We start from the raw sequence: 14,796 nt of genomic DNA on the forward strand, positions 1-14,796 counted from the left end.
CGCTCCGCTCGAGCTAGGCCGCGCGGGCCGAGCGAGGCGGCCGAGCCGGCCGGAGGAGCAGGATGTCCTTCCAGGGCAAGAAGAGCGTCCCCCGGATCACGGTGAGCCTGCTTCGGGCCCCCCTTCACCCCTCGCCCCTGCCCCCCTCCCGGGCGGACCGTCCCGGCTCTGCGCCTAGCGCTCTGCCTCCGGGTCTAGCCGCCGCGCGCTCCTCTCCCGGCGCTGACCCGCCCGCAGGGTTCCTTCCCGCGCGGCCGCCATTGGCCGGGGTTTCCGCGAGCGCCTCCCGGGGCCCCTTTCCAGAGCCAGACGCACAGGTCCCGGGCCACGCCGGCTTCCCGGGACCTCCTGTGCGCCCGGCGAGGGCCCGCGGCCCGGAAAGGCCTCCTCTCCGAAGCGCAGAGGTGCCCTCCCTCCCCGCGCTGGACGGCGCGGAAGCCGGCCAACCCGGCCTCGGGGTTCTGTCCAGGGTTCGGCGGGCGGACGTGGCCTTTTGTCGGCACCGCCAGCCAGGCCTGAGGCGAGGATGCTGTTCCCCGCGCGCGCTGCTGGCTAGCTCCGGACCGCGCCTCCGCCCTGCCGGGAGCTCTTTGTCCAAGACAAAGCGACTCAGCCCCCGCGGCTCAGCCTGGAGCCCCTGGAGGCTCGGACCCCTCCACCGAGCCGGGGATCTCAGACTCCGGGGGAGACCAGCGCTCACCGGTCGCGGCTGAGCAAGCACCCTGGCAGCCCCGGCTCTCGGAAGGAGAGACCCCCCCCCCACAACTACATGCAGGGGTGCTGGAGGTCAGATGGTCCACCCCGCGCTGCCAGGAAACAAAGCCGCCCCTTCCAGGGAGCGGGGGAGGCGCCCCTGCGCCAGCTGGACGGGGGCAGGGGTCTCTGCTGGGGCTGAGACAGACTCTGGAGTTGACCTCAGCCGAGGTTGGAGGGGTTCCCTGGTTCACTTCCTGAGATGCTCAAGGAGGAAGGAGCCCCTGTCCTTCCCGCGCAGGCGGGGGTCCTGTCTGCAGACTGGCTCGGGATCCCGCTGGTGTGGGAAGCCTGCCAAGTGGCCAGCTCTGGGCTGCAGTCGGGTGGGACAGAGGTGAGGCACCTTGTTCCGGGTGACTCCCACGCTCCTCCCGATGGGCATCGCACAGTGTCCCAGCGGCCTACCCTCTTCGTTCCAGACCCAGGATGGTTTCCAGACTCTGAGTTCAGGCGCCTGAAAGGGGAGGGGTATTGAAGTGTAGTGACTACAAGTCTCTTCCTAACGGGGGACAGGGGGAGACACAGCCCACAGGTCTCTTCTGCCCAAAGCCTTCCCGTCCTGGGTCTCCTTGGGCTTACTTGGGGCTGCCTGTGGCCTGTGGCCGTGTGTCAGCTGTTGTGTGGATGGCGGGTGGTGGTTTTCCTAGTGACTAGAATCCCGAGAACGTGGTCCGCACGGAGATCAAGAAGATGTGAGGATAGCGCAGTAAGGGTCCCACGGTGCGGGCTTTGCGGCGCTTCAGCCGTCCCACGGGGTTCCTGCGGACGGCACCGCACAGCTTGGCTCCGTGGCGTCGGCCGATGGTGCGTGAAGAGCCACCGACCTCAGGCTGGAGCCCTGGCCTGGCCACAGCGTGGACTCGTGGAAGCCCCGGCAGAGGGCCCCACCTCCCTGTGAGGTCGGCCCGACGCTCCTGCCCGGTCAGGTCAGAGGGAGCGCAGAGGCGCCCACGGGGGGCGGAGGAAGGGCCGGGAGCCGGCTTCTCCTGCGCAGCGCTCTGCACTCCCGGCCTCTGCTCGCGTCCCGTGCTGCGGCCCACACTGCTCTGCTGAGTCCGACCGTCACCCCGACAACCGTGCGACGTTCCACGCATGGCCCCGCTTTCTGCCCCTCTCCACCCCTTCCCCACCATTTAGCGGGTTCTTCGAAGTGGGTTTACTGCTGCCGCACCCTGGGTCCACCCCCACCCCGTGCCCCAGCTCCAGGCTGTGCGGGTGTCCCGCCAAGCGCCGGCCCCGCTTGCTGGCCCTCTGTTCCCCCGCGTCCAGGCAGCACCACGACCCCATGGTCTTGACTTGGCTCTTCAACCCCACGGCCTCTCCATCAGCCGCTCCTGCCTGCCCGTCTCCCAGCCCCTCTCGGCCCCATCTCGGCTCGGCCCCAGGATCCTGGCCCGAGGCCCCCATCTCACCTGCGCAGGCTCACGTGCTGCAGGCTATGGCCCCGTTTCCTCCCTCAAACGGCACATTCTACTTTTACACAGAATCAGTGTGATTCACCAGATCGTGCTCAAACCCGTGCTTCAAGCCCCCCCAGGGGGGCCCACTGACACCCCAAGCCCAGCATGTCCCACCTGCACCAGGCTCCCAGCCCCTCACCCTTCCGTGCGGAACGTTCTGGCACCTCATGTTCAGTATCAGTGCAAGCTTGTTCCTTCTCGTGTCCGGTATCGACGCAAGCTTGTTCCTGCCTGACGGCCCGTGCAGGGGCTGTCCCCTGGCCTGGAACCCTGCCCCTGGCCATTTCACGTCCAGCCAGCCCCCCTAGGAGGCCCTTCTCTGCCCCGGAAGCAGCCCTACTGCCTCTCCCTTGGCGCTGCGACACCAGCCTCTGTGTTCTGCTTTGCCTGCGACGGCCTTGCGTCATTTCTCATCCTGGTCTTTCTCCCTGCGCTGGGAGCCCGTCCCCCACCGGGGCGGGGACCCTGCCTGCTGGGGCGCTGCTCTAACCCCCACGTTTGGCAGCACGGTAGGCCACAGCATGCTGGTATGAACTGGACCCAGCGGCCATCCAGGAGCCCTGGGGGGAGCCGGCCCTCCAGCCAGGGTGGGACCGTGGGACTGTGTCCGCCTCTGATCCGAGCCCAGTGCTATGGATTAGGTGGTAGCCATTTGAATGTAACGCGTTTCGCTGCTACGCCTGCACCCCCGCCCCGGCCCCCGCGGGTCACTGTGCCTTTGGCAAGGCTACGCGGCTGCCAGGCGGGTGCGGGACCTACTTGGGGCCCGTGGGAGCCGCCGTCGAGCGGTCCTGCCGCTGCGCGTCTCTGCTCCGTCCCTGGAGCTGGTGGCCGCGCTGGCTTCCGTGTCTGCTTCGGGGCACACAGACCGCGGCCGAGGGGTTCGCGCATAGTCCCAGGGTGGGAAGTTACGGGACAACGTTGAAGAACTGGGTGTGGAGAAAACGGACCCATCTTCCCTTGTTTCCGGCAGAGCGACCGCCTTTTGATTAAGGGCGGGAAGGTCGTCAACGATGACCAGTCCTTCTGCGCGGATCTGTACGTGGAAGACGGCGTGATCAAGTGAGTCCGTGCCTCCGGGGTCTTCACAGATCACAGCGTACACACGGATCACAGATTATCCACACGTTTACTTTTGGGTGAAAGCCACCTAGATTTCTTTTTTTTTTTTCCTTTTCCAAAACCCAGCTCTGGCCCAGGCCCTGAGTGATCAAACATCTCGCCAGTTAGTGGCAAGGTTTTGGGAAGCAGGACGTTCGTTCGTTCCTGTTATCACAGCTTTAGGATGATTTGGGGCTCACAACAGGTGCTCAGGAAGTCCTTGCTGACCGCACCTGTTCGCTTCTCTGCTGGTGTCGTGCGTGGCTCCAGCCACCAGGCCGTACAGCGGCACGTGGAAGGCCCTTGGACGTCCCAAGGGCAGTCAGGCCAGCCCAGGCTGGATCCTATATGTGACCGTCTTGAGCCCCTGGTGGGGGTGTGGTGCTCTCTGAGGATCTCCAGGGGTCAGGCCAGGGAAGTCCTGGCCGTGTTGCCCTTTTCCTCCAGGAGCCCAAGCAGAAGCTTCCCTGCTTCACTGCTCGTGTTCTGACCCAGGCTCTTTGTAACCAGTGAAATCTCTGTTGCTTTCAGACAAATTGGAGAAAACCTCATTGTCCCCGGAGGCATCAAAACCATCGACGCACATGGCCTGCTGGTCCTGCCCGGCGGCATTGACGTCCACACGAGGCTGCAGATGCCCGTCCTGGGCATGACCCCAGCAGACGACTTCTGCCAGGGGACCAAGGCCGCCCTAGCAGGAGGGACCACCATGATCTGTGAGTCTCTCCCTGTGTCGGGGGGACCCGTCCCACGCCTTGCTTCACTGGCCAAGCTCGTGTGTTGCGGGAAGAGCCTTACAATAGGCATTTCTTGGGGTCTGTTTCCCTTTACTGTTCAGTCTAGGAAAGCCTTGCATATTCTTTTGTTATCCCCATTTGCATGGTGAGTCATCTTGCCTTGGTAGCTCGGGGACGCCCCTGGGGTTTCCACGGGAGCAAATGCATGTGCGCCCAGGAATTTAGTATTTCCTGGGAAGCTGGCAGCTGGCCAGGGACTAGGTTTTCAAAACCGAAATGCCTTGTGGACACGGAGGGGTCGTGTTGTCTGAAACCGACTCAAGCTTGGTTTGAGTGAAATCCCTGCCTGTGTCAGGAAGGAGGCTGTGTTTCTAGGGAGAGGATGGCAGAGATCCTTGCCCTGTTTCGGGCCGGCTCTGTGCCGGGCGGCAGCTGGTACATGGGAGCTCGGCAGAGAAGCCCCACCTAACAGCTCGCAAGGTGCGTTGGCTTGCCGGTGGTGAACTTGACTGGGAGGAGCTCAGAGCCCGGACGAGCCCCAGCCCCTCCTCTGGTGGCCTTGAACGCCACAGCTCCCCAGGGTGGGTGCAGCGTCTCTCTGCCGGGCTTAACCCTGGCCCAACGCAGCTGGCTGCCCTGCGTCCCAGCTGTCTGGCTGTGGGGAACGCGCTAACTTTTAGAAGTCACACTCGGCAAACCGAGCGGGAGGAGGACCCTCCTTAGAAGGGGGTGAGGGTGCGTTTGTGCCCGTGAGCAGCTCTGCTGTGCCTGGCGCAGCTGTCATTGCTGTCACTGCTGTCACCAGAAAGGCTGCTCCGAGGACTCTGGGCTACTGCACAAGCGGTGTTTCGCCCTTGCCGGAATCATGGGTTGGTTTGGTTTACTCAACCATGAGGCAAAAAACAAAACAAAAAACCGGCCGACAGTGATCCGCGTTTTAGTTGGACCGGGGAGACTGGCCATTTTTGGCCACGGCTCATGCTTGTCGCCGGTGGCCACGGTGGCCAGGACAGCTTCGTGCTTGTCACCGGTTCGTGCCCGTGCCGAGGCATCAGACGAGCCATGAGCTGTCACCATGAGGATGGACAGATGCCACAGGCACGAGGCTGGCCTCTGTCGAGCTGTGTCTTCCTCAGCCTGCCAGCCCCGGGCTGGAGCCGCAGAGGGACTGTAGGGTAGGGGTCCCATGAGGGGTGCACTGGAGGAAGGCACAGCGTTGGCCAGTAACCCGTGGGTGGGCGTGCCTTCTTGCTGGCCACCCTTCCTCCGAGCCCTTTCCCTGCACTCAGGAGAGGCTGTGAGCAGTGCTTGGACTTGGACCTGAGCCTGGCTAGGGGAAGGGGCAGCGCCGTGGCCTGCACTCTTGGTCTCCCCAGGGGTCGGGTGGCGCCGTTGGAGGTGTGTATAGTCAGTGAGGTGCAAACAAGGGAGGGAGACCAGCCTCCTGCCGCGGCTCGGGCAGGTGGGCCACGTCCGGCACCAGGGACAGCGCCCTCCCCGCCCCTCCCCGCCTCGCTCTCCTCCTGCCCTCCCGCTGGGCCCTGTGTGGGAGGTTAAGCCCCTTAACTGCCACCGGTGGTCCTTGGGATGGCCATCAGGGAGTAGGAGGGCTTGGATCTGGCCTCTCTCTGCTCAGAGAAAAGCCAGGGGCTGCCTCTTCAGACAGAACCAGTGGGCAGGCTCACAGTGGCTCCAGCCCCATGGAAGGGGGCCATGGCCCAGATGCACTTCCTGGTCTCTTGGGAACATGAAGCCAGTCTCCCCTGGAGGCCAAGGTGGTTCCCAGGGACCAGAGTGGGGGCCCGGCTGACCGCACTGCCCCCTCAGTGGACCACGTGTTCCCCGACGCGGGTGTGAGCCTGCTGACGGCCTATGAGCAGTGGCGGGAGCGCGCAGACGGCGCGGCCTGCTGCGACTACTCTCTGCACGTGGACGTCCCCCGCTGGCACGAGAGCATCCGCGAGGAGCTGGAGGCCCTGGTCAAGGACAAAGGTGAGGGCATCGCCCGAGGCGAGCATGGGAGCTTGGGCCTCCCTGCTTCTGGCTGGGAAGGTGCACTTCCCTGGGCCGCTGGCCAGGCTGGGCTCTGCTTCTGCCTGACCCCGCGCTTGGGGGAGTTGAATTTGGGGAGAAGTTGGACAAATTGAAGGTCTGTTCTACTTCCAGAGGATGCAGACGAGGAGGTCACCTGCCTCTGCGTCTGTAATTGTCCTTAGCGGTCGGCCCCCTTGTCGTGCCCTGGGACACGGGCCACGCGTCTCCGTAGCGTCTGAGCTCTTCCTGGGAGCAGAACCCTTTCAAACCCTATTCTCGCCGCCTGTGCTCAAACAAGCCAGTCGGTAAACAAGGCTCAGCCTCTTCTAACCAAAATTTCTGCAGCTGAAACCGCACGAGCGTTCCGTGGCGGAGCTGACGCGTTAGTTAGGACGAGGCTCCTGCGGGAGGAGATCGGGCCGCAGTGGAGGCCCCCGGGCGTCTGACCGCCAGCGGCTGAGTGTCCGATCTCCTCCTGCCTCTCCTGCAGGCGTGAACTCCTTCCTGGTCTTCATGGCGTACAAGGACAGGTGCCAGTGCACGGACGGCCAGGTGAGGCCGGTGTCAGGAGGGCAGAGCGGGTGCTTCCGGCGGCCCCGCCCCTGACGGCACAGCCCCGCCCACACGCCTGTCCACTCTCTTCCCAGATGTACGAGATTTTCAGCATCATCCGGGACCTGGGTGCGCTGGCTCAAGTGCACGCCGAGAACGGGGACATCGTGCAGGAGGTGTGGAGCGGGCTGCCAGCGGGCGGTGAGGGGCAGGGGTGGCTCCTAGACACGCACACTGAGCACGTCACCCCACAAGCAAGCAAGGAGTTGGGAGAGCCTGGGGGGCTTTGGGCCGTAGCACACTTATTATCTGTTATCACACTTACCAGAAGTTCCCCAGAACTTTTGGGGGGACTGAGATGGGGTTTCCTGGTGCTTTCTGCCCCTGTGGATTGAGGCCGCCCTGGGAGCTGGTCCTTTTCCTTCTGACCACTGAGTACAGGGTCTGGTCCCATGCTTGCCCCTCAAGCCCCAGACTGTGGGATGGGTGCCCCCAGGTGCAGGCACTTTGGGGTCCCTGGGCTGTTTGGGGGCTCCTCCCAGGGCCACACGCAGCACAACCCCCTGGCATTCCAGACCCGCAGAGAAATTTCCTGGCAGGGCGGGCTCAGCGCATCCCAAGCTCAAAGGCGGTGAGCCCTGGGAAGGGGCACATGGGTTCCCAGATAACTGGTCCACCTGCCCCACCATGAGGGCATCGTGTGCTGCGTGTGCCCCTCTGGTCCAAGGCCAGGCCCTGCGGCGTGGTTAGGAGAACATTGTGGGTGAGCTCAGTGTACAGGTGGGTGGGCAGGGCCGCCTGGGAGACACCCCACTATGTTAGCGAGTCTCATTATTGGGCCCATGGGCTTCTGCTTCTCCCGCCTTCTCCATGGTGGAGCCTGGCATCCCCATCTCCGTTCACGCAAGAGGCTGCTCAGGCACAGGTCTTCAAGGGCAAGCTTGGGGGAGATGCGGTCTGTCCACCCCAATGGCAGGCCCCCAGCATACCCGTGGGCCTGCCCCCACCAGCGAAACCAGTGCAGCAGGCAGAGTGCGCTCTCCAAGCCCCGTGCCTCATCTGTAACTTAGGGAGCTGGGGTCACTCCTTTCCAGACCCACCCTCCTCCCCCATTCTGAGTTCTCCGCAGCTTGTGATTTTGGGGGGCCTGGCAGTCCAGGGCTTGGTTTAGGGGAGCAGAACTCATGTGAGATGTTGGGGGTCAGGGTTCACGTCAGATGTGGGGAGTCAGGGTTCACCGGGGATGTGGGGGCAGGCGCTGGTGAGATGTGGGGGCCGGGGCTCCTCTCGGAGGTGGGGTCTCCTGGGTATCACCCAGAGGGGCTTCTGCGGGGCTCCAGCTGCCCCTGGGCTGCAGTGTGGTGACCTGTCCGTTTATTTAGGAGCAGAAGCGGTTGCTGGAGCTTGGCATCACCGGCCCTGAGGGCCACGTGCTCAGCCGCCCTGAGGAGGTAGGGCTTTGCTACCCCAGCCCTGACTGCACCGCAGACCACCTCTGCCTGGTGGCGGCCCTGACCTCACGGCAGGGCAAGATGGGGACGCACGTGTTCCCCTCTGGGGGGGTGTGAATCAGTGGGCCCTCCCCCCCCCGGGCTCATGTCCCCTCATGACCATGGGTGGCCCTAAGGTCCTTCCCAAAGGCCAAGAAGGCGGTGGGGACAGGCTCTGATACTGCACAGATCAACCCAGATCCTGGGCACTGAGCCACAGGCGGGGTCCTCAGCCACACACAGTGTCCCCCCTGGGCCCAGGATCCCCGGGTAAGGGTCAGAAGGAGGCCTCGGGGCCCTGGCCCGGGCTGAGCGCCTCCGTGTTCCCCAGGTGGAGGCTGAGGCTGTGTACCGTGCCGTCACTATTGCCAAGCAGGCCAACTGCCCCCTGTACGTCACCAAAGTGATGAGCAAGGATGCAGCCGACGTGATCGCCCAAGCCAAGCTCAGGGGTGAGTGCCCGGCTGGTCCCCACACACTCGTGCGGGGAGCTCTCTGGGGGTCAGGGGTCACGTTCCCAGGACAGAGCACTTGACTGGCTACCCAGAGGCTCAGAGCAGACACGTCTAAGAAGCCGGGGCTGCCCTGCCTGGCCTCTTGCTGGGGGGGGTCTCGGGTCTGTGGCCCGTGGAGACACAGGTGCCCCATCCCGCCTCAGGTGGGGCCCCGTCTCCTGTCTTCTTGGGGTAGCAGCTGCTCCCCTGTTGGCACCATTTGCCCAGAAGGGACAGAGCTGGACACGTGTGTGGGTGTGTGTGTGTGCGCGTGCGCGCTTGTGCAGGCGTGTGTTGTGTGCACGCACAGCCTGATTCTATGTGTGATGGAACTTGGCCCCCTTGGCCCCGCGGGAGCCCCACATCACTGTTTGCTGGGGTGCACAGCCTGCGGGTTGGGGTCTGCCCCCAGAGCACCCGTGGCTGGAGGAGGCTGGGGTGCAGAGGACTAAGGTCTATCGGGAGAGGCCTCAGGCGGGGGCAGGCACAGCTGATCATGTCTCACCGTGACCGTGGCCCGGCTGCTTCCCCTACAGGCCTGACCCCCCAGCAGGTGGTGTGGGGTAGCGGGTCCAGCAAGGCCCCCACCCCCAGTGTGGGAAGCTGTCCAGTGTCGGGAAATGGAGGGGCAGTCAGGGCAAATGAGCAGCACAGGGCCAGCCTCCCCACCCTGCCCGGGTCCCCGGGGGCATGCAGGCCGGTTGGGTGCCTCTCATGGGTCTCACGGCAGGGGTGGTCGTGTTCGGGGAGCCCGTCACTGCCAGCCTGGGCGCTAGTGGCTCGCACTACTGGAGCAAGAACTGGGCAAAGGCCGCAGCCTTCGTCACATCGCCCCCCATCAACCCAGACCCCAGCACCGGGGACCACCTCACCTCCCTGCTGGCCAGGTAGGGACCTGCTCCAGGGGGGCCCAGCCCTGCCCACAAGCTCCTCAGCCTGCGGGCAGCTCCAGCTTCTGCACAAACACTGGGCCAGACGTCCCTGGCCAAGGCCCCACACTGGTCTACCCAGTCCTCCTGTGCCCTACATGGGGACAGCAGTGCTGCCCAGCTCTCCTGGATACCCTCCAGCCCCCGTGGCTGTGTGGGCTGGGGAGGGGGACAGAGCTGATGGTGGCCTTTGCTGGCTCACAAAAATTGGGCCACCGTGGGCTCCCTTGACCCCAACGTTTCTCAGTGGGGACCTCCAGGTGACCGGCAGTGCCCACTGCACCTTCACCACTGCCCAGAAGGCTGTCGGCAAAGACAACTTCACGCTCATCCCCGAGGGCACCAACGGCATCGAGGAGCGCATGTCTGTGGTCTGGGAGAAATGTGTGGTGAGTGGCGTGGGGGCCACGGGCCGTGCCACATGCAGTTCACTCGGAAGGGAGGCCACAGACTACTAAGCACGCCACATGGAAGGGGGGCAGGGCTGGTGGGCTCACTGGGCATTTGGTTCTGGCCCCCCGGAGGAGACCTCCAGCTCTGCGGGCTAGCCAGGTCCTCCCCTGGACTCCCGTCACCCACAGAAAGCATCCAGGAGAGGGGTTCCTTGTGTCCTATGGGATGGCCCTCTGTGCCGCTAGTAGTCTCCCCCAAACACCTCAGATTTCCTCAGACTGCCTGCACCCCCAAACTCCAGCCCCGACCCCTCCCCAAGCAGAGGTCCTGCTTCCTCAGGCCACCCGGTCATCCGGGGGGCGCTGTCCCATCCTTCAGGGGACACGGACATTGTCAAAGCTTCATTGACTCACAGCAAGCGTGGAGTTCGTGCACAGCCAGAGAGCGACCCCGGGGTCCACACTCTATCGACACCATGTGCTGCCTGAGGGATGGGGGGTGCTGTCCACGCGGGAGCCCGGAGCCTGGACTCCCCTCCCACCCCCGAACTTGGCTCTCTTGCTTCCCAGGCCTCAGGCAAGATGGACGAGAACGAGTTTGTGGCCGTGACCAGCACGAACGCCGCCAAAATCTTCAACGTGTACCCGAGGAAGGGGCGCGTGGCCGTGGGCTCGGATGCTGACCTCGTTATTTGGAACCCCAAGGCCACAAAAATCATTTCTGCCAAGAGCCACAACCTGGTAAGAGAATCCTGGCTCTTAGGTCAGGGTCAGGGTCAGGGTCTGGGTCAGGGTCCGGGCTCAGGTCCAGGTCAGGGCCCGGCCCCGCAGCCCTGGGCAGGGGCACCTCGTACCTGACTCAGCCCTGTTAGTGGCTCATCTGCCTGCCCTCTGTCCCGAGAACGGGATTCAGGGGCCGGGACAGCCGGCCGTGGGCAGTTCCTTCCGAACTGCGGCCCCGCCAGCGTGGCCCGGCCTTGTCAGAGGTCCGAGAGCCGGTGCCCCAGCCTCCGAGGATGCTGCCCGCCCCACCGCACTGGCGGCCCGACCCTCCCATGTCTCCCCAGAACGTGGAGTACAACATTTTTGAAGGCCTCGAGTGCCGAGGAGCCCCCACAGTGGTCGTCAGTCAGGGCAGGGTGGTGCTGGAGGACGGGAACCTGCTCGTCACCCCCGGGGCTGGCCGCTTCATCCCCCGCAAGACGTTCCCCGACTTTGTCTACAAGCGGATCAAGGCGCGCAACCGGGTAAGGCCCGCGCCGGGCGGGGTCGGGGTGAGGACGGGGCGGGGGTCGGGTTGGGGGGACAGGGCGGGGTCGGGGTGGACCCGGCGGGGGGGCATGGCGTTCTGCGAGGCTTTTCCTCGAGGGCGCGGGCGGCAGTGCCCTGGCCCCGGGGGGCGTCGGGCTACGCGGTGACGGGGGCTGGGCAGCGGCTGCATTGCAGTGTCTGTAGGGGCCGCCGCCCCAGGACAGCTGCCGAGACCGCGGGAGAGGCAGCCTGGCCCCTTGCTGTCCCGAGCGCAGCCCGGTGCGCAGACGTGCGTGTGAGTAAACACGGGGGGATGTGCAGGTTCCGCAGCAGCGTTTATGAGCTTAGACGCTGTGAGCGCTTTTCCCACAGCCCGGGCTGAGCTGGCCACCGCCGCTGTCGGGTGCCCCGCGTCTGTCTAGGCCCCAGGGTGCGCACTGGTGGCTCACACACACGCACACGTGCATGTGGTACACACATTTCTGCTTTGCCCCGTTTTGTAGAAGGATGTTGTCTGAACCCACAGTGAGGAGGACCAGCCTCCAGGGCGGGCTGGGGGCCGGGACGGTGGTCTCCTTAGCACACAGGAAGGACGGTGGAATCCGCTCTAATTTGCGATGACGCACCTGCCGGTCTCCGGCTGTGGGGGCTGCGCCGCTGCCCCGACCCCGCCGCTGCGGGAAGGGCCTTGGGACAGCCCCGCAGCCGGTGGAGGTGCAGAGTCCAGGCCAGAAGCCGGGCACCCCCATTCCCTCCCGCTCAGTGGTGTGGGGGACCCGGGACACACGCGGATGCCGGATGGTGCCGGCCGCAGACCTGGCCTCGGGCAGCGCCGGCACTCAGAGAGCTGAGGGGCTCCCAGGCCCTCACCCGGGGTGATGGGGGGTGGGCGGACTCAAAGCCTCACGCTGGTCCACTTGACCTGAGCCAACACCCCGTGGTGACCCCGCAGGGCCGGCCGCCATCACGAGTCTGAACACGCGTCCCGAGGGCCACGCACGCGGGGGGCACAAGCACACAGGGCGTTTCCGCGGCTCCACGGGCCGCTTCATCCGTTGCTGCAGCCGCTGGCAAATGTCGCTGGCCTTGGGCCGTTTTCAGGGAGACCCAGGGCCTCCTCCAGGCTGGAGGGGGTGCTCGGCTGGGGCCTCCGAAGCGAGGAGGCGGAGCTGTCAGGGCCGGCGTTGTTGTCAGAAGCGGCTGCTCGCTGGGGCCACCCTGTCTGAGGGGCGTCCTGCAGCCCAGGACCCGGCTGCCCAGCCCCAGGGCCAGGAGGAGCTGCGTGCACGGGTGTGAGGAGAGAGCCATGCGCGTGCACGCGTGGAGGTGGACGCGAGGGGAGCGCCTCCACGGGCGGGGTCCGGGGGTCTGGAGCCCGGCCGAGGGGGCCCGTGGGGCGGAGGGAGCAGGCTCAGACCCCCTCATCCCCGCCCACCCCCCGCCCCGCAGCTGGCCGAGATCCACGGTGTGCCCCGAGGCCTCTACGACGGGCCTGTCCACGAGGTGATGGTGCCCGCCAAGCCGGGGGGCAGTGCCCAGGCCCGGGCGTCCTGCCCGGGGAAGATCTCGGTCCCACCCGTGCGCAACCTGCACCGGTCGGGGTTCAGCCTGTCTGGTGAGTGGAGCTGGGGTGCTGTGCTGGTGCATCGTCGGGGCGGGAGGAGCCCTGGGGTTCCAGGTACCAGGGCCCAGCCTGTTTGCAGGCGAGCTCAGCAAGGCCGCAGACCGGGCAGTGTGGGGCCTGGGGACAGAACATGCTTCCGCCCGACCTCCGGGGGCCCGGGGTGTGGACCTGTGGGGAAACCCCGTCCTGCACCAGCGTCTGCCCCAGCACAGCCCCAGCGACCCCCTCCTTGCGTTAGTCCTGCTGAGGAGACCGCCGTCCCTCTGAGCCCAGGGGGGAGCGTGGCATCCAATGTGGCGACCTGAGCACCACGTGGGGCCCGGCCCCTCTACTTTCAGGGTGATACGGGAGGCACGTAAGGGAGGGGTCTGTGAGCCCAGGGGACACGTGGGGACACTTTGGAAGGCTCAGGTAGCTTGGTGCACCGGCTGCTGCTAGGGCCTCTGGTCGGGCACGCCGTGTGGTGGGTTCCCGCAAAGGCCCTGAGCCTGGCTTCTCCCCACAAACCGGAGCTTGACCCTCCCCCTTCCCGCCCCCGATGTCCCAGCCATCCTGACAGAGTCCCTGCTCGCCTCCGGACACACAGGGTCTGGGCACTTCCCCCTGGAAACCCCAGGGACAGCTTAAGATCGGGGGGCAGCTTTCTCCAGCCACGGGACGGAGACCCACGGCGGGATGAGCAGGCCTCGCCCCGGCCGCACTTCCTGGGCACCCCGGCCACAGCATGGGGGCACCGGCCGGTCCCCTCGTCCACGCGCCGGGCTGCCCGCGGTGTGGGTGATGGGGGCGCAGTGGCCACGGCCGAGGTCCCAGGGGCAGCCAGTGCGACCGGCCGTCCTCACGCCTCTTCTCCAGGTTCTCAGGCTGACGACCACATCGCCCGCCGCACGGCCCAGAAGATCATGGCGCCTCCCGGCGGCCGTTCCAACATCACCTCGCTGTCCTAGGCGTCCCCGTGCGGCCCGGCGAGTCGCTGGTGTCCCGCTGCCGCCCAGCAGCGGCTGGTGGGGGCCGCTCACCTCACGTAGCCGTCCCTTTGCTGAATTTACCTGAAAGGTGCTTGGCCTCACCTGCCCTGCCCCAGAAACTCCCCTTCTGGGGTCCCAGGTCCCGTAGGAGGAGCCCACGCAAGGAGAAGGGGTCTCACGGCCAGGTTGAGGAGGCTGGAGATGGTGGCCCGGGGGACAGCCTGGTGCTCCATGAGGCAGGGCGGCCGCCCGACCAGGCCCACAGGATCCCCCGGGGCCTCACAGATGTGCAGACAGCAGGCCAGGCCACAGGTTCAGGCCGTTGGCTCCCCCTCCCCCGGGGATCACGGCCCTGCAAAGCCTCCTGCCAGCTCCTCTCTCCTGGCGTGGGGGAGCCCCCGGCGAGCCGGCCCCCGCCCCAGAGCCGCTGAGACTTCAGGGACGCGCGGGGCACTTAGCGAAGGACGGCCTCGCTCGTACGCGTTACCAGGGCCCGAACTCGCCCGCGCAGTCGCCTGTTTCCGGGGCTTAGGGTCATTTAGCTGAGATGCTGTCCCTTCACCACTGAGTGTACGTCACCGTAGTCGACTAGAGCAGCCGTTTTGTGCATCGAGGACAACCGTAGCCAGGAAGCTGCATGCCACGCGCAGCCCAGACGGCGGCCTGCGCCCCGCACCCCCAGGAATCGGGGCGATTAAAGGCGTCTGGGCTAGAAGCTGCTGGTGTGGAACCCTGACTTCATCTTCCCGCGGGCGCTTTCCACACAGGCCCTTCGGGAACATTCGCGCTGGCCGTGCCGCCCACCCCCGGGGACAGCTCTGTTCCGCCTCTGAGCAGGGAGGGGGCAGGGCCCTTCTTCCTTGAGAAAGGGGGCCTGGGAGCCACGCCCGAATCCAGGCCCACTGGATCCGAGCACAGCCAGACAGACGGAGGCTGGCATGACCCACGGCCAGGGGCTCTGAGGGAGACGGTTGGGCTGGAGACCTGAGCCCACATTCCGACCCCTTGCGC

General features: G+C 65.8%; 1 protein-coding gene across 1 annotated transcript; it reads left to right on the top strand.

Annotated features, from left to right (window-relative positions):
* Positions 1 to 1,554: 1,554 nt before the first annotated feature.
* DPYSL4 (dihydropyrimidinase like 4) lies at positions 1,555 to 13,764 on the top strand. The gene is made up of 15 exons (XM_044236855.1): positions 1,555 to 1,559; positions 1,607 to 1,679; positions 3,187 to 3,275; positions 3,846 to 4,030; positions 5,879 to 6,043; positions 6,576 to 6,637; positions 6,733 to 6,813; positions 8,020 to 8,088; positions 8,459 to 8,579; positions 9,352 to 9,508; positions 9,798 to 9,939; positions 10,513 to 10,683; positions 11,010 to 11,189; positions 12,643 to 12,808; positions 13,673 to 13,764. The coding sequence occupies exons 1-15, from the start codon at positions 1,555 to 1,557 to the stop codon at positions 13,762 to 13,764; spliced, it is 1,758 nt and encodes a 585-aa protein (XP_044092790.1).
* The last annotated feature ends 1,032 nt before the right edge of the window (positions 13,765 to 14,796 follow it).

Source organism: Neovison vison, chromosome 2 (genome assembly GCF_020171115.1).
Source record: "Neovison vison isolate M4711 chromosome 2, ASM_NN_V1, whole genome shotgun sequence".
NCBI lineage: Eukaryota > Metazoa > Chordata > Mammalia > Carnivora > Mustelidae > Neogale > Neogale vison.

Bases quoted from the DNA above. Each gene is read 5' to 3' on its own strand.
- DPYSL4 (XM_044236855.1), top strand. The intron at 1,680-3,186 runs GTCAGAGGGAGC...TGTTTCCGGCAG, and splicing joins CGACGCTCCTGCCCGGTCAG to AGCGACCGCCTTTTGATTAA. The intron at 12,809-13,672 runs GTGAGTGGAGCT...CCTCTTCTCCAG, and splicing joins GTCGGGGTTCAGCCTGTCTG to GTTCTCAGGCTGACGACCAC.